Genomic DNA, 26,077 nt, shown 5'->3' on the forward strand with positions numbered 1-26,077 from the left:
AACAGCCTGGACTTGAAATACAAAACAAAACCTTCCTTTCCTAAAGATGGGTAAAGTAAAAGTATAGTATAGCCAACAGGACGCGCCTTTAAGGACGATTAACCTTTAAAATGTTAAAATTCAAATGACCATACAATAGGCACAGCAACAGATGTAACAAAGTAAGAATTTACAGCCATGCTAGCAGCTCTGAGGCAGCAAGGTTGGTTTGAGCTAAACGCTAACATCAGTATGCGAACACACTCCAGAACGATATGCTAACATTCAAATGTAGCCGCTTCAACATTTACCACCTTAAATTTAGAATGCTAGCATGCTAACAGTGATTAGCAAGGGGGAACTACGCCTATCTGTTCCTCAAAGAGGGGCTGAAGCAACTTTTCCAAATTCCATCATACATTAAGGTATCAAGGCATATTTTGACATTTCTTAACTCTTTATAGAAACAGAGTGTAGAAACCGTCATAGAAAAACAACTGGGAATGTTTTGACTCCCTATGAGAAATTGTGTGATCAGATTGATGTTTTAACCCCAAGGCAACAAAGTCTCCTCACTCTCTAATTATATTAGTCTTGGTTGTTGTAAGTAAAGAAGATCGTAACAGACACAGACTCACTCAGTTAGCTCTAAATTGATCAGATTAAGTGCTGAAGTGGCCATTGTCTGACTGACACTCCGTATTCACAACGTCCTTTGTCAGCTGGTTTGAGGCTTTCGAAAATAACGTTCGATTTTGCTCAGTTATCATTCAAATGCTGCATTTCATGAGATGATACTGCACCTATTTTTTTTTACAACAAATTTTACTGATACTTCCCTCTTTTTGTGCCTTGAGCAAGTCTAAATATTGTCTTCCCTTAAAGTATCCTGCAGATGTTTTTACATAAATACAATAATGAATTGTTTTAATACACAGACAATCAAATACGTTTGATTAAGAAGCATAAGGGTAGAAAACTCTTTGGTTTTGTGTAAAAGTGCTCATTGAATTGAATCGTATCAAAGCCAACATCATCTTTGCATTTGTCACCACATTATTACAGAACGAGAAACAAAGTGTTAAAAAGAATGAAATTAATACAGATGTGAATATGTTGACTTGTTTTGGTGGGTGTTAAACTTTAGACAGATTTGACTTAGCGTCTGCATTTTTCAATTTAGATATTTTCACAGTGTTATACATGAACCGTTTTATGATACACAGTAACTCCCTACAGTACACCTACAGAATTGTCTTTTTAATGTTCCAACTTCTTGCACTTTTAAAAAAAAATTCAAACAATCAAAAGGTTTCTAGTTTGGCTTGCAGAAAGTTCTGGAGAAACTCCTGATATTAGCCAGCTGTATGTGTGAACGCATACGGCCACATTGGAGCTGGATGGCTTGTAGAATCATCACCTGTGAACAGATGAACTCAAAGATGACACGAGAGCTTGAGCACAGGAAAAAACTCAGGCACTGAAGACGCAGCAGAGCAGCGAGGCACACAGGAAATCTAAACACTGGAGGAAACACAGGTAGGAACAAAAATAGGCAGCTAAACACTTAAACACTTAAACACTAAAGACACTTCAAAAAACACTCAGGGAAAGTACACAGAGCACTACAGATCAAGATGTCGTGCAGAGTAGTGGAGTGAAGAGCAGGCTTTTATTGTCAGGTTAATAAGCTGAGTGGAAGCAGGTGGGCCTCTTCTGCTGCTAAAGGAAGAAGCCCCCCAACCCCACACACCCCAAACATACCTGCAGGAGAAAGAGAACAGGAAGGGGAGGGGGAGAATAAGAAGGAGGGAGAACACAAAAAAAACCTACAACAATACCAAAACAGAATCATCACAGATGGACTATTTTCAGCTGGTACGACGTCAGGACACCAGAGGGGTTTAGACTCTGGTTGGGTGGGGCAGGGGGGCATCGCTACGTTGCTCTCTGTATGGAGCCCCAGTGGTTTGTCCCGTATTAAAGAAAAGCAATCAAGATCCGCACACCAAGAAGCTCCTGAGTGATGTTTGGAGGCAACATGCTCTTCCTCATCCTCGTATTCGTGTTTTTGGATCCAGCACCCTCCGCGGGATGTGCGTGTCTTTTTTGATTTTTCATTCTCCCGTATTAAATTAATGAGAGAAGAAGGGAAAAGAACAGAGGGGTTTGAGGGAGTGATGTGAAGTCAGAGGAGGAAGAGTGAGTGTTTGGTGTTTTTCATTCATTAAAACATGCTTCTGTCTGTCAACTTGATGCACCGAATACTTGAAAGTGAACACGTAAAACGCTGAGTGTGCTTCAGTGTGTCTGATTGCAAGAGACACATCTAAAACATATGTCATTTTTGTAATAATTTTCAGAGTTTTAATGCTATTGCAAGTAATCTAACACTTTCATATTGGAATCAGCTGCTGCAATTTGTCGTCTAGGATTGAGTGCATATAGGCCAGGGCACAAAAACAACATGTTTAAGAATCATCTTCTGCACTGATTTCTAAACATGTTATCTTTTTTACATGAAATTATTTGCCTTTTTTTATCATCTCTGAGCTGTGGAAAGAGTGCAGAATTTCCTACAGCTTTGTATTTCTGCATTTAAATTGTTCCCACCGTTGTACCTTTGTCCTTTGAGAGTTTGCCGATGGGGAAAAGTTCAGGTTAAGACAGCAACTTCTGTAATTAATTACTGGAGGGAAGCCTTAAGAAAGATGGAAGTGCCTTTGTGTTGCTGGTGATGCGAAGCTGCAGCTCTGCCGGGATGTGGCCGTGTGTAATCTATCACTCGGCTGGCTGTTGTCCAGGTTCTGAACTGTTGGGCTCTCCAACCCGAGCACTCTGTCAGAGGTAAGTATTAAAAATACATTACCACTGCTTTTATTCTGCAGCCGTAAATCAGGATGGCACAATCACGGTCTGACTGAGCTGCTGGTTTAGGAAAGAAAAATTAGTCTCACTTTCTCCATCTAATCAAATATTGATACGGATAGATGTTCAGAGGCCCTGTGTGTTCTCACAGAGACGTGCCAACTGTTATTGCTTGTACTTGCTCTAATGTGTCGTAAGCACTGTGTTAAAAGGATCTGACGCAGTTCGGGGTGGTTGGGTGATAATGAGCTGCAGAGATTGCAGCGTTCGTTTTTAAGGCGTGGAGAAAGATTGAAGTCTGAATACTGACTCAGAAACTCTTATTTTTTCAAGCCAAGATTAAATGTTTGGAATAGATTTATCTGACAAAACCAGCCCCTGAGGGCTCACAAACTTACCCTAACCCTCTCCTGGTAGCTTTTTTGCTCCAAACAATGTCCAGGGATCAATTATTTCCTTTGAATAAAGTTTGTGTATTTAGTTCAGAAAATATAGCATAGAATTGTTTCACTTCTCCAACTTTCAAACCTCACCAAATTTGCTAAGTCCCCCTTTAAACCAAAACAGTGTCCAAAAATGTGCTAATTTTGCAACGACAGTAGGAAACCTCCCTAAGAGGCCCCCATCTGACAGCACTAACTCTCATTGCCCTGCTAAGTGTTGCATGCATTATTGGCTGTGAAAACCAAAGTTTGTCAATGAAAGTCAACAAAAGAAGAGGAGGAATTATCCGTCTATAGGAGAGAAAACAGGAACAGGAAAAAAAGAGGAAGAGGAGTAATCGTTGGGACACTGGTAGACATGATGGTGATGAACGCTGGTTTGAGGGTCCCTAATTGGTTTTTGTCTAGGGCCCCAACAGACTCTTCTACTGAAGTGTCACAAGGAAGCATCTGTCTGTTTACCACTTTGATCCTGTATTCAATCATGTCTATAACCCCCTCTATTTCAGCCCTGCTCAGAACAGGGTGTTTCTGTGTCTGTAGCTTTAAATGCAAATGAGCTGTGTCTGACCACGCCCCCTCTCTGGAAGGACTAAAAACATGATCAATATTAATAATGCCGTATGTTGATAAAGATTAGTTTTGAAAATAAAGTATACACATCAAAATGTTTATCCTAGTAAGTTTTTAATCATGAAACAAACAAACAAAAATACTGAAAAACACAATTCGAGATGATTAGGTCGAGTATAAATAAAACATATATTAATAAGACGTGTAAAAAGAAGGTCAAACAAGCATCTTTGTTTATCATTCTACTCTTAACGTACATTTGAAGAGAAGTCGAGTTGGGGGGGGGGGGTCAACAACATTCATATTTACAGGACAGGACAGCAGACTGCGTTCAAACAGGTTTACAGAAACAAGCTGAGAGTCATTTTCTTTTGTGCTTCCTCGATATCATCCTGAAGCGGTCAAAGCCTCCCATTTGGGAATCCAAGAAGAGGAATCTGATACTTAAAAATGATGACTTGTAAACATTGTCTGACTTTGAGAGAGGCAGGACAGAGAGACATTCAGATGGAGGAAAACTGTGAGAGACGGGGGAAAATGCTGCCAGCCGTGCGTATCCTTAATGCCAAGTTTAAAATAAATAATAAGACATTTTCTAGAAACGTTTCCATGGTGACCTCGTAAACTTTGATAAAGTCTCTCTTCAGGTTTTCTTTGTGCTGCATGTGAAGCTGGAGTAAAAGAGATCTGAATTAAAACTGATGTACGCATTTTAACTTGTAAAGTTGACCACATAATAGACGATTTTAGGCCCGATTTGCCCCCAAAATGATCTGGGGGGGCGTGGCCTGATTCGAGGCTTGTCCTATACATAATGTTTTGTCCAAATCTGGAATCATAAATATCAAATATGTTTGATACTTACGATGCCAGGTCCTCACAGCAGCCAATGAGAGCGAGCAGACTTGGAAGCGTACTCTGTCAACTCACCCTCAGCTCGTGCTGCAAATTGAATAAAAAAAATGCACATAATCCGTCTTCTCAGCCAGGATTTCATCCATATTGTTTTTCTCATTTTCTGTTTTTTCAAAAGGTTGTTATTTTTTGGCTTTTGTATGCCTTTATTTCTAGTCAGGACAGGAGAGAGAGTTGGGAATGACATGCAGGAAAGGAGCCTCAGGTCGGGTCGCCCGCTTGGAGGACTAAGCCCCTGTACATGGGCACACACAAACCAGAACTAAATTGGAGATTAGAAAATCGTCTAGTGTGTAGCCAGCTTTAAAGACTGTGATTCTTTGAGTTGGAAGTAACGACTCGTGTCTCGAGCCCGTGTTGAAACATTCTAACAGGATATCCATTAATCTGAAGTTTTATTAAAACGTATCTCGAATCACATTTTAAAACTGACAAACCAGTGAGCCGTCACCTTTCAGCACGTAACAGTATCATGTGATGTCATGGCTGAACTATCTTCTCTGACGTCTTTAATCCACTTCCTCCTCCTTTAAAGCTCCTCCCTGTGTCCTCCTCTTCCTCAGATCGTGATGAAGCCTCCCTGGTCACTGCTGACCGACTCCGGCACCACGCAGCGACCCCTCCTCCTGGTCACGCGCCGCTTCCGGTGGAATTTAGCGTAACAGCGAAACCCTGGAAGATCACAGATAACCCGTTATCCAACTCGGTGTGGTTTTGTTGTGAGATGCATCAAGCCCGATCTGCAGGGCTCAGTGCTGCTAAGACTGTAAACAGGCTCTGAATTATAAAACACTCATAAAACAGTGAAGCCATCTGAATCATCCTTGGAGTGATATCTGCCTCGAGCACATAAATTATGTGTTAAAATCAATCTTTTCCAAAGTTAGCACCACATTGCACAAAGTCAACATTTTGTTTATAACACTGAGACGTTTTCTGTTTACCACAAAGTCTGGCTTCCACTAATTTTGACCACTCTAGGGATCCTTACCAAGAAAATGTTTTTTTAATTCTCAGTTATTTAAGGTAGAGTCAGTAGCTTTGTCCTTAAAAAATGAAAATATAGACTTATACAAAAGTAAAGCCACTCGAGCATCACTTCTGAGCCTCTATAACTGTGTCGATGTCTGTCCTCTGACTGGATTTTCATGTTTTCTTTTGTTTTGGTTGACTCGGGACGTTTCTGGGCGGGGAGCTGGTGTGTTTCATTCAGCCAGAATGTAAATATAAAGCCTGTACACTAATCTATTCATCCAACTCTCCACCAAGAGGAGAACTATATAGCGTATTTTCTTAAAAGTGATGCCTTGTGATGAATTATTCGACATGTTTCTCCATACTCACCTTCCTCACACATGCAGTCATCGTAACATTTGTTGTTGAGGCCTCTGTTGTGAGGTTTACACTCGTGTTGTCTCAGGTCACAACAAGAACCTTTGAAGAAACAAGTACATTACATTTTTACAGAAGACAAAAAGCATGAAATAAAACTATGAAGATGTTTAATATGAGTCACATAAACACAAAAAATGTAAATTACAAAATGATCTCATCCTTTATAAGCCCCATATAGATTTATGATTGATCAGATTCTTACTCATCATGTTCCAGGTGTTTAAGGAGCGGGGCTCAGGTGGAAAAGATTAAGTCTCACAGTTCAGTTGACCAATCAGGGTTTAGTCATATTTACTTTAAAATGTGTTGAGAGTTGAGGGTTGTTCAGTTGTGTAGCCAGATTACTGTCAACTAAGTCTTGTTTAATAAGCACAGAGTACGGTGGCCTGTAGGTGCAAAGGCTCGACAACAGCTGAGTGGTAAATGGACTTGAGCTTGTTTAGCGCTTCTCTAGTCTTCTGACTGACACCTACACATTCACACACTGATGGCAGAGGTCGCTACAGTCTGTAAAGTGACCATCAGAACTAACTAATCCCATTCATACATATGCATACCACCGACGAGCAGCAGGAGCAAATCAGGGTTAAGCGTCTTGCCGGAGGACACGTCGGACATGTTGCTGCAGGAGCTGGGGATCGAACCCCCGACCTTTCAGTTGAGAGACTACTGACTCTACCAACTGAACCTCAGCCCCCCCCGAAACGACTTACAGCAAGAATAACACGCAGCATATTCTCTACATGCTTCCAAATCAAATGAAACGGCTGCAAATGAAACAAACGTGTTGCAAATATGAAAACGAAACAAGTCAAAAACAGACATATTCAGAAATGTCAGCCTCTGTGCTCCAGGCCTGTAGGGGCGCTGTGTGCGTAAGTTTATTACGAGAGAGGAAGAGAGACAAGGCACGGACATTTTTGTTTGGATGGGAAAGTTGCATCGTTGAACAACACAGAATCATTTTAACAGAACAGCAACACAGAGATTTAAAGAGAGTCCAGTCTGGATTTTGTCACTGGGGATGAGAGAGCCGAGCCGGGTTTCAGAGATTTATGACAATGAACAGTTCTCCTTCTTCTCCTGGGGTTAGATTAGTGATGAAATGATCACATTTTTCAATCGTGTGGATGAAAATGTTGTGTTTTTGCCCAACCCTTTGCGCCTGCAGGCTACCATAGAAGACTCAATGAAGCAAGCAAGTGGATGTTTATCTCAAATCAAGTATTGAGGATAAATGTCAAAATTGTCTTCTGTTGCTGTTTTGATACAAGAAAAATATCTGATTCTGTTGTTTGTGAGGAAAGTGGTTTATTAAATTTGAGATGCATTGCTGTCAATATCGATACATGTGATGCAGACTGACCTGGCAGACAGTCCAGGTGATGGTCACACGGCTCGATGGCGTCGGCGTCTATAGTCACATTTCCACTGCTGAGGTTTTTACTCCGCCTCTTATCTGCAGAACAAAGCAGAAAAAAAAAACACAACTTTGATCCAAAAGCCTTCTGATCGATACACAGCCTTCACCAAGCAGATCAATCGCTTTAGGAAATTCTGCTTCTGTGTCCGTTATTTTCTGGCAAACATAATTTATACAAGGACTCAGGTCATATATGAGTTCAAATGTTAATCCCAGCGTGAATAAAACACGCACGGCTCCAATTCTCGATCAATTAGGGGAAGTCGCAAGAAAGCAAACTAACAAAAGTCTTGCACTCACAGACCAATAGCTTCAAAGATTTCAGCTATGTGCAGATTTTTGAAAAGCAATCGATTATCAGCCAACAGGTTGTTTATTTGTGAATCCTGTAGAGCAAATTATCATGTCGTCTCATATGAAAAGAAGAGGCGACGTGATTATTGGCTCCGACGAATAATAAGGAAAGATGTTTCTGAATTTCATGATGAAGATGCTCTACATGAAACTCTCCATGCAGGGACTGAGTGAATGATGACACTTCATTTTGATTTATTGAACTGTAAAAAAGTCTGATTTATGTTTCCAACCATCCATTTTATACCACCTTTCCTGTTCAGGGTCATGGAAGCTGGAGCCGAGACTGGACTGATCACCAGCCAATCACAGGGCTGACATATAGAGATCAGCCACACTCACATTCACACCTATGGGCAATTTAGAGTCACCTAACGAGCATGTCTTTGTCTGCGGGAGGAAGCCGGAGGAACCAATACATGCATGGGGAGAACATGCAAACTTTCCGACAGGGATTCAAACCAGTAACCTTCTCGGCAACCACAGCACCAACGTGCAGCCCCTCATTTGTGTTTGATATGGATTTTGTCTACAATCAGAGTCTTTCATGCTGAACACAAACCTTTCTTCCTGGATGACGGCCAGGTGTCTGCGGGTTTCATGTCCTCGTAGTCCGTCCAATCAAAGAGCGCCATGTCCAACGTTGGCATCACCTCTCCCTGTCCTTTTCCTCGTCCAGACTTCTGAAAAAAAAAGAACCAACACCGTATCCTTTTAAACCTGCTTATTGATCTTCACTTCAGCGGGATCGTTTGCATATCACCTTAAATCACACATTGGATATGTTTAATCCGAACAGGGGAGCTCAAACATGCTGATGTGTGGCTCTGTAAACACCTCATCCCGTCCAGAATTAGTTTCACTACGCTGAGAAATTTCTGCCTCACCTGCTTGTTTGTTTTTTCAAATATAAATGTGATCAGAATATGAAGATGTGTATTAAAAAAGTAATCCTAAATGTGACTGAATCCATCTGAGAGATCAATCCTGTCTCATCAGATGAATGCTCAGTTAGGGCAATTAAACCGCAGCAGTGCTAGACGACTCTGGTTTGATTTGTCGACTCTGGTTTCTATCAGAGTCGTAGGTAAACACGGCGAGGACGTTCTTAATGAAACACATCGGGCCCGTGTTGAGACGAGCAGCAGTAATGCTTCATTGATTCATAAAAACGCCCGCACACAGAGAGCGGAGACGGCAGCAGCAGAGCTTTAAAAACCAATCGATTGGTAACGGAGAACATAGCTGCACACAGTTTGAATACAAATATTGTTTGTCAAACATTATTATTGCTAACACAAACACAACATGCAGGGATTGAAACAGGAGCTCATTACACAAGACCACAGGATTTACAGCTATCCGGTGAGGACAGCAGGCGACGAATGCAGCTTGAAACACTCCTCGGTATATATATATATGTTCTTTTGTTTCTACAACCTTTAAAAATCTGGATATTTGTTCAATAAAAGTCACCCACTTGTTTTGATATAAGCTTTATAATGTTTTTAGAGCTGAGAAGATCTTAAGTATCCTATAATAATAATATTAATAATACATTAGACTTTTATAGGCCGAGCGCTTTTCTGAATACTCAAAGACGCTGCACTAAGGATAACAACAAAACAAACCAGTGAGAACAATACAAAGAAGAAATCGTCTAAAGGCGCACTCACACTCGGCAAAGTTGTCCCGTCCTGTACCATGATTGTCCCCCCCCCCATTCCCCCGTTGGCCTGCACTCACACTGCTCCAGGACCAACCGGGCCTGAGCAAGCGGACCTACTGAACATAACGCCGTAATAGAACACATACCTGGATTTATGTAATCATGTAGTTCACAAGAGAGGAAGTATCCAAAATAAGTGGAGTCTGCGTCACATCAGAGAACAACACAGAGAACATGACAGCTACTTCACTGACTGTGTGTCTTATTTTGAGTCATGTTAGTCAGATACAGACAGAACACTCGTTTCTTCTCCATAATGAAGGCTGTCCACCCTTTTGTATTTCAGTGTATTTCAGAGTTTAGGTTTCCATGTTTTAATTTCTCCTGTCCATCCTAGTGTTGACAGTTTCCTAGTTTAGTCTTCAGTGTTTTCGTGTATGTATTTTGTAGTTGTCCTCAGTGTTTCTTGTCCTGCCTTTGTGTGTTTCCCTCCAGTTTGATCGCCCTGATTGTCTTCAACCTGTGTCGTTAGTCTCACCTGTGTCTGATTACCCCATGTCCATTTAGTCTCTGTTTCTTCCCCTCTGTGTTAGATCATTGTTTGTCAGTGTCTCCCAGTGTCTACTTCCTGTGCATACCAGTTTTTTCCTCGTGGCTCCTTTGGGTAAAAGACTAAGGGTGCATCCGAATTGTTCCTCCTATCTCCTTTCACTATCCACTTTACCTTAACCCCGGAAGCAGTTAAGTGGCGGCCATGATAAGAGCCGTTCGAATTCTCTAAAAGTTAAGGAAAGGTGGGTCAATTCTTCCTTTATAACCTCCTTTAGCATAGGATACACTGGACCATCTTTTACAAAAGGAGATGAGATTTGACGCCCCACAATTCCTTGCGGCCGCAACATTTAAAGCGACTCGTGCATCCGACCGTTCACGAACATTAACGATGATCGTAAAGTGACACAGATCATGGAAGAGATAAAAGATAAGAGACATTTTTATCAGATGATGTTTTATTCAACATATTTCATTCAATTCAGAATGTTTTGTGCATTTCTTCAGTTGTACATTCTTGTCTTGCATACATGTAACAATTAATTTCATATTTATTTTGATGTTGATTTATGATTGGACAGGAAGCTGAAGGTTTCACTTTTCTTACTTGTAGCCTGGTAGTCTATATTTCTTTTATTTCAATCCCAACCTTTTGAAAATTAGGATTATTTCACCAGTAAGAAGGCACAGAAAGAGTTTTTTAGATGCGTTTTTTGTAGTCCATTTTCGGAACATTGTAGTTTCAACACAGCAGACCCACGTCATTAACCTCCGCCGGCCCGTCGCATTTAATGACGTCGCCTAGTGGAAAATGTGGTCGGATTGTCAGAGCAACGAGATCGCCTTTCCCTAAGTCCTTTATGAATTCTCCTAACATCTTTCCTTGACCTCATGACGTTTTCGCGGGGTGGATAGTGAAAGGAGATAGGAGGGACAATTCGGGTCCACCCCAGGTTTTAGTTTGCCTTCTGCCCTTTTTGTTTAAATAAAGATTTTTTGTTTGATCTGCATCTGGGTCCTCCTCTTTGTTTTTTCCCGTTCATGACAGAAGCGTGCTCAGGCACTAGGCATTGTCTAGTGTGAATGAAGAGGACGGTTGTGAACAGAGTTTGTAGAGGTTGTAGGTGATGTAGAAGAGGTGAACCATCCCCTTGCTTCAATCACTACATTACTGTATGTGCCCAAAACAAGGCATAAAACCAGGGGTGATTGAGCTTTTTGTGGCAGCTGCCCCAAACCTGTGGAAAAGCTTTACCCCTCCAAATAAGATCTGCCCCCACTCTCCAATGTTTTCAATCATTGTTGAAGACCCATCTCCTTTCAAACCATTAAGAAGAACCAAATGAGCGGCAACAATTAGGGATGTAACGATTCACTCAACTCACGATTACGATTCTCTCACAATTAATTTCACAAAAGGAGACCGAAGAAAAATGATGAGATGACTGAAAAAGATTCCTTTAATTTTTTTTAATGAAAACACCAACGCACCTCGTAATCTCTTTGGCTTTTGCACTCGTTTAGGCGAGCAGGGCTGTAAACCCACTAGTTAGTATGGTTTGGCCTCCACAGCTGCGATGATAACATCTAAGATTCTTTTTTCAGAGTACCGATGTGAACCATGACACCTTCGAATCGATTTTTAACTGCCTCATGATTAATCTTTACATCCCTTGTAACAATGGGATGAACCTGTCTGCTCAGGATTTGTGTTGTACAGGATGTTGGATGTTACTCAGGGCTCTGATGTTTAAATAGTCAACATTTAACCTCATTTCTGATCCTGTTGTATAATATACTCTAAAGAAAAATCTTCATTTAAACCGCCTGATGTGTTACACACTGTGAAACTCTTCAGAGCGGGTTTAATTTTGTACCATTTAAATCACTATTTATTTACATATTTCATATTTCTTGACACTGTTTTTGTTGTTTTCCATCGAGAAAACTGAAATGCAGGACAGAATAAGATAACGACCCATTTACATTTCTGCTTTTTCTCCAGAGAAATAAAGTCAGAACTTGGAGACCTTTGGATAAATCCATAAATTTTTATGACGGTATACGTGGGATAAAATCAAATCACATTATTCTCCCTCAGTAAAAATTGTCATTCAGATGTGCGTTTGATGGCCTTGCTATGAACAATCTCAGCGGTGGATTCCTCAGCTATAACTTTGTGCTATAAAAGCCTTAAAATGTTACCGTTATCATTTTCCTCACATCGAGTAAACAAAATAAAAACACGGGACGGTATAATTAAGTCTGCAAGACTCTGAAGTGTCTCCTGAGGAGGGTCATCGATCAAAAATAACAACCTACGTCTTGGTGAGGATAGATCCATACTTGTTTCCTTTCCCCCTCAGGAAAGTACGCCTATATGGAAATATCAATTAGATTAATTGCAGGGGGCTAGCTACATGTGCTCAGCTGCTCGTTAAACCATCAGCACAAGATCGAACATTAATTAAGGCGCCTTGCCGCACGCTCGTGCCACAGAAACCCATGGTGCAGGAAAGGTTATCAGTTTTCTTACTTGTGGGGTCCAATAATATTTGACTGCTCTGGAAGCAAAGAGGTGCACGGGCTTGTGGACGGTCAGACGTCTTGTTAACAGAATACAAAGCAGACGGTCAGTTTCAGTCTGCAGACATCAAACACAGAGACGAGCCGAAGCATCCAATCACAGAGCCACCATGACTTCTCTTAAAACCTCAAACACGTGCTGAAGTCAGTGTACCAACACTTTGACTTTATTTAAGCTACCCTCATCAGGACCTTGGCAGCACTGGTTGTTTGACTAACCAACAAATATATCCAAACATTTTATCAATTTACTAAGAACCAACCTCCTAATATAATGGTCGCTGTGTCACAGTACCTGCTCCATGAAATCAGTTTGCATGGAGGTTTAATGTGTTTTATTTGGTATTTTTGAGTACTTGGTGTGTTTTGTTTCCCCCTCCTCTGTTCCACTCTGTCCACTTCACTCTGCTGACCTGCAATGGATCTGCAATCTGCCCACCTGCCTGCAGTCAGGTAATCAACTAAAATGTTCTCGCCATTTGTCCGCAACGACCATTTTCATTTTACAAAGTTGTCCTTTCAGGCGCCTCTGATCGTCAACACAGCGGGAGCACTAGTTTGAATACATCTGCTGTCGCACTAATCTCATGTAAACAAAAGTCACCCGCCTACGTTTGGACTAGGCCTCAGTCACTACATTACAATATGATTCACTACAATACCGATACAATACGATACCATGACTGTACAGTTTACACAAGAAGCTGAGATTATTTTTGTGAGTTTATGGCACCTTGAGAACACAGTAGTAATACAGGAGTATTATGTTGTATTCAGATTCTGCTCGGGTGGTCCAATTTTCCGAGTTGGGAAGTCGTTCTTCAGACTTCAGTGGGTTCACATGATTTCAGTTCGGAAAGATGTAATGTTGTAACAACAGCAAAAGACAGCGTTGACACTATGAAGAGGATATGTGCGCTGTAACTGTTAAAGAGCCCATATTATGCCCTTTTTGGGGTTCATATATTTAATTTATGTAATCTTTTGTACGTTCACAATAGCTAAAGTGCTAAAAAAGTGTCTGTTTTCATGTACTGCTCCTCCTTGCTCCCTCTATGCTCTGAGTCCGTCAGCTACACTCTGTTGAGCCCACACTGTTAGACCCCACGTGGGCCAAGTCTGCTCTGATTGGTCTGCCGATTCGCTCTGTCGTTATTGGTCAGTTGTTCGGCACGCGTCTCGGAAATTTCAACATGAGCTGCTGGGCTTGCCGCAACGAGCCAATGGGCTTAGATCAGTGACCTCACACTGACAATGATGTCGGACTGACAATTTTTTATCGAGGGGGGCTAGAACCGAGCGTTACGTGCAGCTAATGCTACAGCTAACAGGAGGAGGTAGGAGAAGCCGCGTTTCCGCGGACTTTGAATTTTTGCACATAGATGTGCCTAAACATGCACAGGACACTTGGAAAACACACTGAAGAGCATATAAAACCAGAAAAAGCATAATATGGGACCTTTAAAAGTTAGATTTGAGCAAAAAGGTTATGTGCAATACGTGAATTAATTAAAAGTATGTTAACATCAACATAACATATTTTGCCCCTCGTGATGACGATTCTGACGTCAAGTAGGAAAGTCGGACCCCTAATTCTTTACCGAGTTTGACTTGAGCAGGTGTTCATGTGCATTTTTCAACTCGGAAACTCGTTTTTCCGATGTGTCCGTCACCACATGAATGCACCAAAAATACATCCAGGTATGGTCACTTCTAGAGCCAGATAGCCAAGACAGAAATGGACATGAGGAAACCAAACATGAGGCTTCTAAACTGTAGTCTGCAGACCAAATGGTGATGATGGTTAACTCCTCTCTTTACATCAAATCTTTTGTTTAGACAAAAGGCCGAAACCCAAATGTTTTTCAGGGTGAGGTCACATGTGGATCAATAATGACAGATTAACAACCCTTTCATCCTCAATAGAAACTCAAAAGAGAATACTCTAATGAGATTTCTTAGCATTTTTGTTCCAGCGGCGTCTTCTGTGCTGCATGCAGCATCACTCCTCAACACAAAACAACTGTCAGTCAAATCAAACGCTGTCATTGATCCCGTCAGGCTTCAGACGCCCAACAAGCTGCTGAGTGTTTGTAACAGCAGCTGTGTCGCATGTAAGAGCTTTCATGTTGTTGGCATCTGCCGACATCCGGTGCCACTTTGTCTTAAATTTGTAACGTTTCCAAGATTAAAGGCGGCTTGGGGAAAACACGTTTAAATTAATGTTGTTTATGCGTACTGCTGGAGCGTCAAGCTGGGCGGATGTGACAGGTGGTGAGAGGAGCCCCTCGCACTCCTGCAGGTTTTTTCAGTCGGACACAAAAAAAGAAAAGGGGACTCTCTGCGGTCACAATCATTTTTCCCTGCCGTGGTTTCTAATAAAGGAACAGTTATAGAAAATGCCCTGTGGACTGTGGACTATGTGGTTTTAATCCCAGAGGCGTAGTTTTTATTACACAGAACGCGGTCATATTCATCATACAAGCTGTGACCCAGAGCCTGCGAGCCCGGCCTGCTGGAGGATGTTTTGTCACCAGCAGCACCTCTAGGTTCAGTCATTTTACAAGATGAGCTATGAGGTTTGCGGCATAGTAACGGCAGTAATGGGGCCCATTTGCGCTCTTTCCCCCCCCCCCTCCCTCCCCCGCACACTGGCATCACACTGAGGCATAACAGACGCGCAGCCTTTAATAAAGCTCTCGCGCCTTCCACAGGGTTACCTGGGGTTTGGTGGAGGCCGGGGGCAGCGTTGGGGGATGCTCGTTCATCACCGTGGTAACCATGGAGGAGCCGGAGCCAAAGACGCCGACGATGGGGGAAGGGGTTTCATTGGGCGGGGTCACGATGAGGGAGGGGGAGGCGGCAGAGGAGAAGGAGGAGAAAGGATCGTCGAACAGATCTCTGTCTCTGTACGCAGAACTCAGCTCCGGCTCAGGAAGGAACCCTGCACAGAAAGAGAAGACGATGACTGTATTAATGATTATGACATCATTTATTTATATCCAAAGCCAGTTTAGGGATTTTTTTTTCAAAGGGGGGCGCTATGAGGGTTGCAGACACAGGGCGGGGAAATGGAACAACAATACAAAATCAACTTGTAAGACTATTTTTGACAATAAAAAATAACACACACCCCTCTAGCCAATCAGAATCGAGCAGACGCTCCATGTATCCGAAGGTTTCTGCACCAATGAAAATGATATACCTACCTACCTCCTCTTAAAATGGAAAAATAAAATCATTTTAAAAGTGAAAGCAACTAGGCAACCAGACTGAATGTGACAAAGCTGCAAAAAAAAGGCCACAACCTCAGAATACCACCTGGACATCTAAAAGTCATCGCTATGTTCCAGCACACTTAAAGTAAGGCATTACAAGTAAGACGTGACATGATGTGGCCGAATGTGTTCTCCCCTCGACGTCGACGTTTGCCTTCATATGTACAAGGAATTTAAGGGGGAGTTAAGTGGGATCCCCCCCACTAGAAGACAATGCTCTATGGTTCCTTTCACATGGCAAAGTTTGGGAACCCCTGAATTGGAGAATCAAGTTCAAATTGTCTCTCTTAAATGTCTTCCTGTAACAGTCCAGGGTGTACCTCGCCTCTCACCCAGTGGCAGCTGGGATCTCCGTTTTCATTTCATTGATGCCATCTACATGATTGGATCTGAAAAGGGTTCCAGTAAGACCTGACGGGATTGGCCCTTTCACACATGCACTGAACTCTTGAACCAAGTCAGACATTAATGGAGAAGCTGCAAATAGGTATCAGTCGAACCCAAGCGACCAACCTGTTGTTGAAAAATGAAGCCAATGTAGAAGTCCAGTGGCAGTTCCCTGAGTGTCCACTTGAGGCTGTCTCCAAAATAGAGTCAATTCCCATTAAGCCCAATATTAAAACGCCCATTTTTACAGCAGATAAAGATGTTTACAGCCTGGTTCAAAGAGATTGTTTTTGGTGTCAAAAGCTTATTTCTTTCTTCATAAAAACTTTAGACAATGTTTCGACTAGATTTTCAAGACATTGTTTCGACTTATCAATGTGACAATAAGCGAGGCTGCTCAATCAAAACACTCCTAAAGCTCCCTGTTACATGTGAAAGCACTACAGTTACAGATCATTCATAATCAGATCAGTCTTTATCAGCTCACCCTTTCCATGCCGCCCCTTCTCACGCCGCCCCCCTTGTCTCCTGGGCTCATAATGGTGTCCATGTCCTTTCCCGTTCCCGTGTCCTCTTTCTTTGCGCGTCCCCAGCAGGTCGTTTTCCCGAGTCTGGGTCTGACTCTTTACATTCATTCGAACTCTGTCTCTGTCTCTGCTCGGGCCCATCTCCAGTCTCACAGGGCTCAGGCTCTCCAGGCCCGTCCCATCGTCTTCAGGCCTGGCCAGAGGGTGGGGGGGTCTGTGAGAGAGCAGCCCGGCTCCTCCTTTGGCAGCTCGGGCTCCCTGACCCCCATGCCCTCCGCGTTCCCTGCTGTATCGGTGTCCCTGCAGAGGATGCAGAGGGTGCTGCAGCGTGTTGCTGCCTCCTCCTGAGGTCTGAGCCGCTCTCCTCTTGCCATGAGGTGGTCCCAGTTCAGAGCTCTGCGAGAGGACGAGGGAGACGGACAGGAACACCAGGAGGAGACTCCAGGAGAGAGCCATCGTCTGGAAAGCAAAACACCACCTGCTGGAAGAGAGAATATATGTCAGTAATGCTAGCATTCTTAAAGCCTCGGTGAAGAGTTTTTAGCGTGTTTTATTTCAGGAACTTACTGACATGTGTACAAGACAAGATTGACAAGGACAGAAGACGCACAGATCTGTCCACAGGGGGTGCAAAGACTGACACAAAATGAAAAACCCTTACAGAAGTTTTGATATAAATAACATCTAAATGTAGGTTAATTTAAGAGGCCTGGTTAATACTTAAGGGCCTGTGTCCACACACAGCAGTTTTTGCTCTGGCAGCCATGTTTTCAAAACCATTGTAGTTCTGCGTTTTCAGCGCTCACCGTCCTGAACGCTAAAACGTCTGACTTTGCACAAAATGACATGTCGGCTAACTTTGAAGAGCAGATTTTAAATGCAGTACAGCCGTATGTTAAAATCATGTTTGTTTATCGTTCTGCTCCTTTCATTCACCATGCACAATCAAAAGTCAGAGTCACTCTCAGCCTCTTTCCGTGGGTTCCTTTATCTGCACTTGGTGGGTTTGAGCAGGCGATAAAGCGACGGACACACACTTGTGCTCCGTTTTCCAAACTCTCTTCTGTACCTTCATGCCTGACTCATTATGAGATACCGCACTACACAGTTCCTTCATCGCTGCCTGTTCAGGAGTCCTGAGTGCCCTCCAACCGTACCTTTCATTACCAAAGTCAACATGTCTGTGAGAGTGACTGAACTGAAATATGAGGCTCTGTGTATCCGCATTAAAGACGCGGCACGCTGTCCAAACGTGATTAAAATGATGGAGTCCGAAGGAACAGAGCACGGAGTGGAAAGCTGAAGTGAAATTTATGATTTTTCATTACCATCTTAAAAGTCCCAAGAATAAGGATTCCACAAGGAAGTAATATGCTAAATGGAGTAGATCTATGGGGCGCTGGTAGCCTAGTGGTTAGTCTGTGAGCCCCATGTGCAGAGGCAAAACTCCTCCAAGCGGACGCCCCAGGTTCAAATCCAGCCTGTGGTTCCTTTCTTGCATGATTATCCCCACTCTCTCTCTCTCTCTCCCTGATTTCTGACTTACTGTCCTATCTCTAAAATAAAGGCCCAAAAAGCCCAAAAAGAAAGCTTAAAAAAAGTAGTAGATATATGTCAGGGCTTTGTAGTTTCTGAACACCTGAAGTGCTTTCCAACACAAACACTCGTTAACACCGAGCAGCAACCTCTGGTGTTATCATTCAATATGAATGTCACGGAGGCAAATGGGGGTAATGAAGGGATTTTCTCAAAAGATTTCTCAAAATTCTAAGTTTGGAAGTTTTTGTCCTCTATATTTCTTCAACGTTATTTCTCTTCAATATGTTTTCTTCATCTATTTATTTTAACCCTCTTGAATCATTATGGACATTTTTGTCCATTTGGGCAAATGTTTCCTCTTTATCTGGCCATCATTTTGGCTGTGTTAGTGCATATGGCACACATTTTTTGTAAGAAAGACTCTCTCTTGACACATTTTGGAATGTACATTGTATTTGTTTTAATAGATCAATAGAACTCTGTGAAACATTTTTACTAACCTCTTAAGTCAGTAAGGACAAAAATGTCCAAAAAACTGCTATAAAAATAGAACAGATTGAATTTTCTTTCTACTTTTTTCTGCATACATCTCATCAGCCCAAGCAGGCGGCCCGGGTTCACATCCCGCCTGTGGCCTCTTTCCCGCATGTCGTCCCCCACTCTCTCTCCCTGGTTTCTGACTCTATCCACTGTCCTGTCTCTCCATTAAAGGCACAAAAAGCCAAAAAAGAAATCTTTAAAAAAAGAAAAAAATTAAACTGATGCCTGAGGGTGACAACACATGGGTGTTGTCACCCATGTGTTGTCACCCTCAGTTTGTTTTTAGCATTTAATTGATATGTCAAATGACTGCCTAATCAACTTTACATACAAAATGTGAACTATCCTCATACAGCAACCTGGCAAAGGTATGATTGCAGAAATAATTAGCTGAGGTGAATAAAGCATGATGTAAGAAAGAGAGGAGCGATTACACAAAGTTAGAAATAGTTCAATCATTTTGCAACTTTCTGCCTTTTTTATTCACATCTCAAGCACAGCAGATCTTCTCATTTTAAAGGCTGTCATGTCATGTTTTGCTATCAGCTCATGGTGTTGTTTGCAATAACGATAAGCTCTGTTTTGTCTTTTACTTTAAAAGGCTGAGACAATCCATCGTTGCGGACACAAACAACACGAACAACAGCATTATGTCGCTGTAGCAGACGGCTCCTTTGTGTTAAAAGACAAACGGCGGTGCTGGGCTTACAGAAAATCAATGAGCAGGAGTATTGAGCTGCTGCTGCTGGTGTGTGTGTGTGTGTGTGTGTGTGTGTGTGTGTGTGTGTGTGTGTGTTTGTGTGTGTGTGTGTGTGTGTGTGTGTGTGTGTGTGTGTGTGTGTGTGTGTGTGTGTGTGTGTGTGTGCGTGTGTGTGTGGTTCAGTGCGATGTGTTTGGGGATTGATAAAGTCTCTGTTCTGTCATCATACTGACACACACATCAAGTTTAAAACACCTCTGGGTTTACAGTGAGTTATTTAGTTGTTTCTTAAAACAGCGCGAGGCTGCAGGTGGTGTGTGTGTGTGTGTGTGTGTGTGCGTGTGTGTGTGTCTGTATATGTGTGCGTGTGTGAAGAGGAAGCTGGTGATGTCAGGGGAAATTTGCGGTGTGAGAGTCTCGGGGGGGCTTTAAAGGCAGACTGCGTCGCCCGGCCTCTGGGAATTTAACCAGCTGTGCGGTTTGCAAACAAGAGTGCGAGGAGGCTGCTGCTGAGGTGAGACCTTTATCTCTTAACAGGCCTTCACTGTGTGTGTGTGTGTGTGTGTGTGTGTGTGTGTGTGTGTGTGTGTGTGTGTGTGTGTGTGTGTGTGTCGGGGGGTGCAATCGGCTGTGTCGTGCACAAACTGCTTAGCCAGGATTACGCTCTGTCTGTTTGACACATGAGGTGCTTCTAAAGTCAAGAGGTCTGGACCGTGCAAGACCAAAAGGGTCATTTAGTGAAAAAAAAACAAATACAAAAAAAAAACATGCTAAACTGAGAGGAAGGACCGAGTACATAACCACAGAGGACAAACTAAAGGATAAAATGACGACTCTTTCATATGAATCAATAAAAAGAACAGTTGTGGGGAATATGGGTGTGCCTGTTGCTGGTGAGAAGATGCATCCTTCAAATCTGCATGAGGAAGATGTTTCATTGATGCTACAGCTAGCCTATACTGCTGGGTATAGATGCAAACTGTTAGCCTCATGCTAATCTGACAACAAGCATCTCTGACGCTTTGTAAATAACATAGATTGTATCCTCATATGGTGTGCTTTAACAAGGTTTAATTGAACAATCCTATCTCTATTTTCTAAACCTCTTATCCCATTCAGGCCATCAGACAGTCACAGGGTTGACACAAACAACGATTCAGGTTTACACCAAGCGGTAACCTCCGGTGTTGAAAAATGAAACCAATGTGGAAGTGCAAAATCCTGCAGTTCCTCGAATGTCCGCTTGAGGCTGACTCCAGGAACACCGGAAGTCACATACACACCACAGGCAAAAAAGCCGTTTTTACAGCATAAATAAACATGTTTACAGCCTGGTACAAAAAAGGAAATAGGTCTGATTAGTTATTGTCATCACTGGCACACACACACACACTGTGCGGGGGGGGGGGGCAGTGATTGACACACTCTCGCTCTCTGTGATTTCTGACTCTATCCACTGTCCCATCTCTACAAAAAAGGCACAAAAAGCCCCAAGTATGGTGGAGACAACAGCAGAAGCTAAACAACACCACCACAATAAGATGACTCATTAAAAAGGAAAAATGTGACGCCTCCATAGAAACAGGAGGCAGCGAGCGTCAACCCCATCAAATGTTCCTGAATGGACCCGTCAGGAGAGAGAGAGATTGAGCAGGGGGGACAAATATCTGAGCACAGCAGTGGTCTTGTTTTCCTCTCTCACACTTTCATGCGCCGCTAACAGGTGGTCCTTTGAGGAGAACGCGGGATTGGGGATGATAATGGAGCACGCTGGGTGGCATTCCGGTGTTTTAAGCACCACGGTCTCTTGTGTGTGATAAACAATCTCCGAGAACAACACAGAGGCCGTATTATACACGGCTGTGTGTTGTCGGCCCGGGCACAGCAGGGCGAGCATCTGCTGCCGAGGAGAGCGGACTGGAACTGACGAGCTTCATCCCCAAAGGAGATAATCCACCATTTCAACGGCAACATTTAAACAGACGCTGATGCTGAGAGGAAAAACAGCTATCATGGATGTAGTGGTGCTAGACTAAAAATGTTTAAGGCCCTTTAAACCTTTGTTGAACTAATCTTTGGCTCACAAGACAAAATGCAGACTGTTGACCAATATTTTACTAACACATGTACCATTCTAGACAACATTTCTGAAGCCTTCGATTCCCTTTTTTCGTCACCATGTCGTGTTTTTTGGAACCAGAAGTAACCATAAGTCTCTAATCATCTGGTGATGATTAACTAAATCCCATCTACAGATCACTCAGATGGACCACAACAACTAATGATGATGATGTTTTCATCCTGATTCATTTCTGAGTCCTCCATGTTGTGAGTGAATCTGTGTAAAGTTTCCTCTCTTATAAAAGGGGGCCTCTTCATGAAGTCAAATCTTGTGTATTTTGAAAGTTTGTCAGACTGTTAGAGCAGCTGACAACTCCACGGGTTCTTCCTGACGCCCTTTACAATGTTGTCAAAGATACAGTTACATAGAAAGTCATGTTAAAAGTAGAACAATTTTCAGGCGCCAGTGGCCTAGTGGATGGTGCGCACACCCATGTACAGAAGCTTAGCCCCTCTGGAGCGGACGGCCTAGGTTCGGATCTGACCTGTGGCCTTTCTTTCCTTTACTCTCTCTCTCTCTCTCTCTCTCTCTATCTCCCAGGTTACTGACTCTCTAGAGTGAAGGCATAAAAAGCCCTAAAATAAATCTTAATTAAAATTAAATTCTTCTTAACAAATGCGCAAGTATTATAGGGAGACTTCACCGCAGTAATGGTGGCTTGTCGACTTCCTGTTTCCGCCCTGATTCGTCGATATGGTTTGCTATGGAAGTCAAAGCATTTGGGTGACAATTCTGAACTCTTCTCATTGGTTTGCTCTGGATGGGAGGGGGACATGGCATCACACACGTCTGTGAAAATGTCACGACTGGTATAGAGGTTAAAGATTACATTTTTTAAATCATTTTTATTTTTTTTAAATTATTTCTCTATTTTTAATACAGCAGAGCAGGGAAGCTTGATTTGTGTTGTGAAGATTAACATGTGTTTAAAGCTTTTTTTATACAGAACGTAGAGTGTGAAACAGCCATCAGGGGAGACATGAATCAAAGCAGAGAGAGATGAGTATGAAGTGAAAGGTAGGTGGGGGGGTGCAGGACGAGGGCTGGATTATTAAACTGTGATGAGATCAGAGACCTCTCTCCACTCTGTGATCAATCGCTCCATCCCTAAAGCGAGCCGGCACTCCGGTTATAGAAATATACTTAACGAAGAGGGGGACCCTGATCTGTAAGAGGAAAACGGAGCAGGAGGCGACCCCGGTATCTAACTGCTGCATGTGTGTGCATCCTTCAGCTTCACCTGCTGTGACACCAAACCTCCAGGAGCCATCTGCTCCCGTTGTTTTATCTCTCACAGCGACCAGCGGGGCCAGAAGGATCCCGCGCACAAAAGACTCCCTAAACAGGCTGTCAGAGCAGAGCTGTCACATCAGGCAGAGGCCACTTTCAGGGCTCTCTGTTTTTGTCTCGGCCACATGCTGAGATTAAAGGATGAAAGATTAGTTAAACAGTTAAGTTTTATAACGACGAGGGAGCTGCCGTTCTGTGTTGGTTTGGGCAGACGGAGCTGCCAAGTGCTGAAGGCGTTCTTTACCAAATAGCTCAGAATATTCTCAGAGGGAAAATCTACCTGCATCTCTTTAACTCAACGTACTGCTCTCTGAAATCATGCAGATGTCTCTTCATCTGAGACCCCAGGGTCAAACACATACATAACTAATCCAGGATACTGCGGTTAGATTCTGCGGTATAAAACGGTGGACAACATGACCAAAAACATTTGGAGCTCCACCTACTGACTGGCTGGATTGACAGCTGTGAATAACTGAAAGGAAGTTCCCATGGTGCTGTGTGCCCTGGATTATCAGAGTAGACGAAAAACGGCGACGGGGAACACAAACACAGAGTCTTGAACTTTACAGTAATGCGAGTGTCAAACAGCCAAACTGATGTAAACTGTACCTACCTAAGGGCTTTTTGATGTTGTGTCACTAAGTGTGATGTTTGTTTTGGGTTTAGGAAAGGACGGAACATCGAAACCCTCAGCTCCAAATGACGTCACCAGAGCAATATGTCAGCCCCTTTCCAGGGGGGATTTTGGTACTTTCAGTGATTTTAACCCAAACAAGGACTTTTCTCTCTAAACCAAACCAAGTTGTTTTGGTGACCAATTTTAGGCAAGCTGCGACCTTTTTGCAAAGCGCAACATCTTGGACTTGCTCAAAAAGTCCAAAAGTTTAGTTTTGAACATGCAATCAAATAATGCAAAGTGTTATAGGCAGATTGACCACAGAGCCCGGCACATTCCAATTATTGCTCGTGTTGTACCTAGATCATTATATTTAAAGCTTGTGGTCACTGCCCGAGTGACTTGATGAATTTCCAGTGAAATAAAGGGATGCATAAGGACATGCATCAAGTTTAAACTGAGACTGTTTTATTTCAAAAATTCCTCCTAGGTTTAGGGAAAGCACCTTTTCATTTTAGTTTGAAGCTGAATGAGCAGATATGAAGCTAAAGCCACAAGCTAATATATCGGCTTAGCTAAGCATAAAAAGGAGGACACTAGTGGAGGTTTTAAAATCTACCTCCCTGCATGCTGCAGCTCAATTATCATTTTTTATTTGTTTGTTTGAGGAAAATAAATTACAAAAACAAAAATTTGGGTGATTTGTCGTACCAGTAATTGCTATTAATTGCAAACAGTCCAGCACACAGGCCACTCTGGGAGAGTGCGTCTGCTCAGGAGCACGTTAAATATCTCTTTGCAGCCGCACGGTTCACTGAGCAGGAGCGTCAGTATCTCCTCTAAACAGACAAGAATGATAATAAGGAGCAAAAGCTTTGATTAAATATTAAAGGAACAGAGAAAAAAACATGTTTCCTGTTGTGGCACAAACATTGGCAGTATCTGTAAATTAGATATTTATTCTAACGGTTTAGATGCAGCCTGTTTTTATTCTATAAATATCACCACTGTCAAACAAATAGAGCTAATATATTGTTTATATTATTCTGAATATATATCCTATTGTCTTATCTATAATAAGCAACTTGATACTTGGCTGTCATTTCATGTTTTTCTCATAAGCCTTTTTTCCTTTGACACTTTCTTAATGATGTCTACAAATGTCATAGTTGCTGTTTATGTTTATACATTTTTATTGGGTTGTTGTCATTTTTCTAACCTGCACTCGTGTCTTCTTGTATGTACCGACTCCCCCAAAGGAAAGGAAATAGCTGGCAGAGGGAATGTGCCCTCTGCAGATGCCATTTAATCCTATCACTGCATGCATCTTGGATCAGTAGCGATAGCCTCGTGGCTAACATTAGCATCCTTGGCCTTGGCATCCGATCAGCTTTTGGAGCTGACTGAAAAAAAGCTTGTTAACAAGTTTTTGTTGCCTTGGGGTCAAATGTCCTACAGCCACCTTTATGTCCTGCCATCCTTGTTTTTGTGAAGGTCCGACATTACTGACCTAGCCTTTAACTTCTATCGGCCCGCCCATGACATTAACATCACAAACAAAAAGGGTTAACCATTTAAAGAAAGGGAAAGGAGGGGGGTTGTTACATTTTGAATATAAACAAAATATGTATTTTTTGTGTTAATAAGAAAAGGTGAGTATTTAAATGTAAAACAAAATGGTGTTATCATGCGCAAATTTAGGACCGATTATGTTTTTGCTAAAAGTCATGCAATAACCTCATGCAGCCGGACCCCAGAAGGCATCCCCCCTTCCCGCCATTATGGTCGGCCTTTTGTATGAACACTAAGAGCGTTGTGAAACTTGAGTAAAATTCCTTGTTGTACACATACTTAACAAATAAAGCTGAATGCTTTTATTTTTCTCCAAATAGAGCCATTTCTCTGTGTCTTAAACCAATAAATCTGAATATTTAGAGCATAAACACTGCCTTTTATGTCTCTCATCTTGGGTAAAATAGGTATTTTTTGTGCCATCAAATTATCATAAATATCAGCTCAATAACAAGCAGCCAAATTACAGCTCACAGTTAGCGTCTCTCTGCATAATAAACGCGTCTGCCGAGCTGCAGTTTACACGATAAAACTTCATTTCCTCGAGGGCCAATAACAGCGACTTCAGCAATAAAAAAGTGCTTTGTCTAAGAAAACAATATTCACACATCGACTGGGAGGGTTTTTAGGTGTGTTGGATGGCAAAAGGCCCCTGGAAGCGACACAGGGTGATAAAAAAAAGAGGGCCATAAGGAAGGTCCATCTGTCAGCAAGTGAGCTGCAGCAGAGAGCAGCGAGACGGTGAG

General features: G+C 42.4%; 1 protein-coding gene across 3 annotated transcripts in view; it reads right to left on the reverse strand.

The window, feature by feature from the left end:
* Positions 1-3,957: 3,957 nt before the first annotated feature.
* draxina (dorsal inhibitory axon guidance protein a) overlaps positions 3,958-26,077 on the reverse strand; it is a 26,696-nt gene continuing 4,576 nt past the window's right edge. Inside the window, exons 2-7 of one of the 3 annotated variants that reach the window (XM_020629342.3) lie at positions 16,910-17,430; positions 15,478-15,701; positions 8,513-8,630; positions 7,540-7,632; positions 6,123-6,212; positions 3,958-5,450 (exon numbers count right to left, since the gene is read on the reverse strand). In XM_020629342.3, coding sequence (XP_020484998.1) covers positions 5,338-5,450; positions 6,123-6,212; positions 7,540-7,632; positions 8,513-8,630; positions 15,478-15,701; positions 16,910-17,405 — 1,134 coding nt within the window. In that variant the 5' untranslated portion in view covers positions 17,406-17,430 and the 3' untranslated portion in view covers positions 3,958-5,337. Of the gene's footprint in view, positions 5,451-6,122; positions 6,213-7,539; positions 7,633-8,512; positions 8,634-15,477; positions 15,702-16,909; positions 17,431-26,077 lie in introns of all 3 variants that reach the window. The other 2 variants (XM_020629341.3, XM_020629340.3) reach the window with 2 other exon arrangements.

This window comes from Labrus bergylta, chromosome 5, assembly GCF_963930695.1.
Source record: "Labrus bergylta chromosome 5, fLabBer1.1, whole genome shotgun sequence".
Taxonomy (NCBI): Eukaryota; Metazoa; Chordata; class Actinopteri; order Labriformes; family Labridae; genus Labrus; species Labrus bergylta.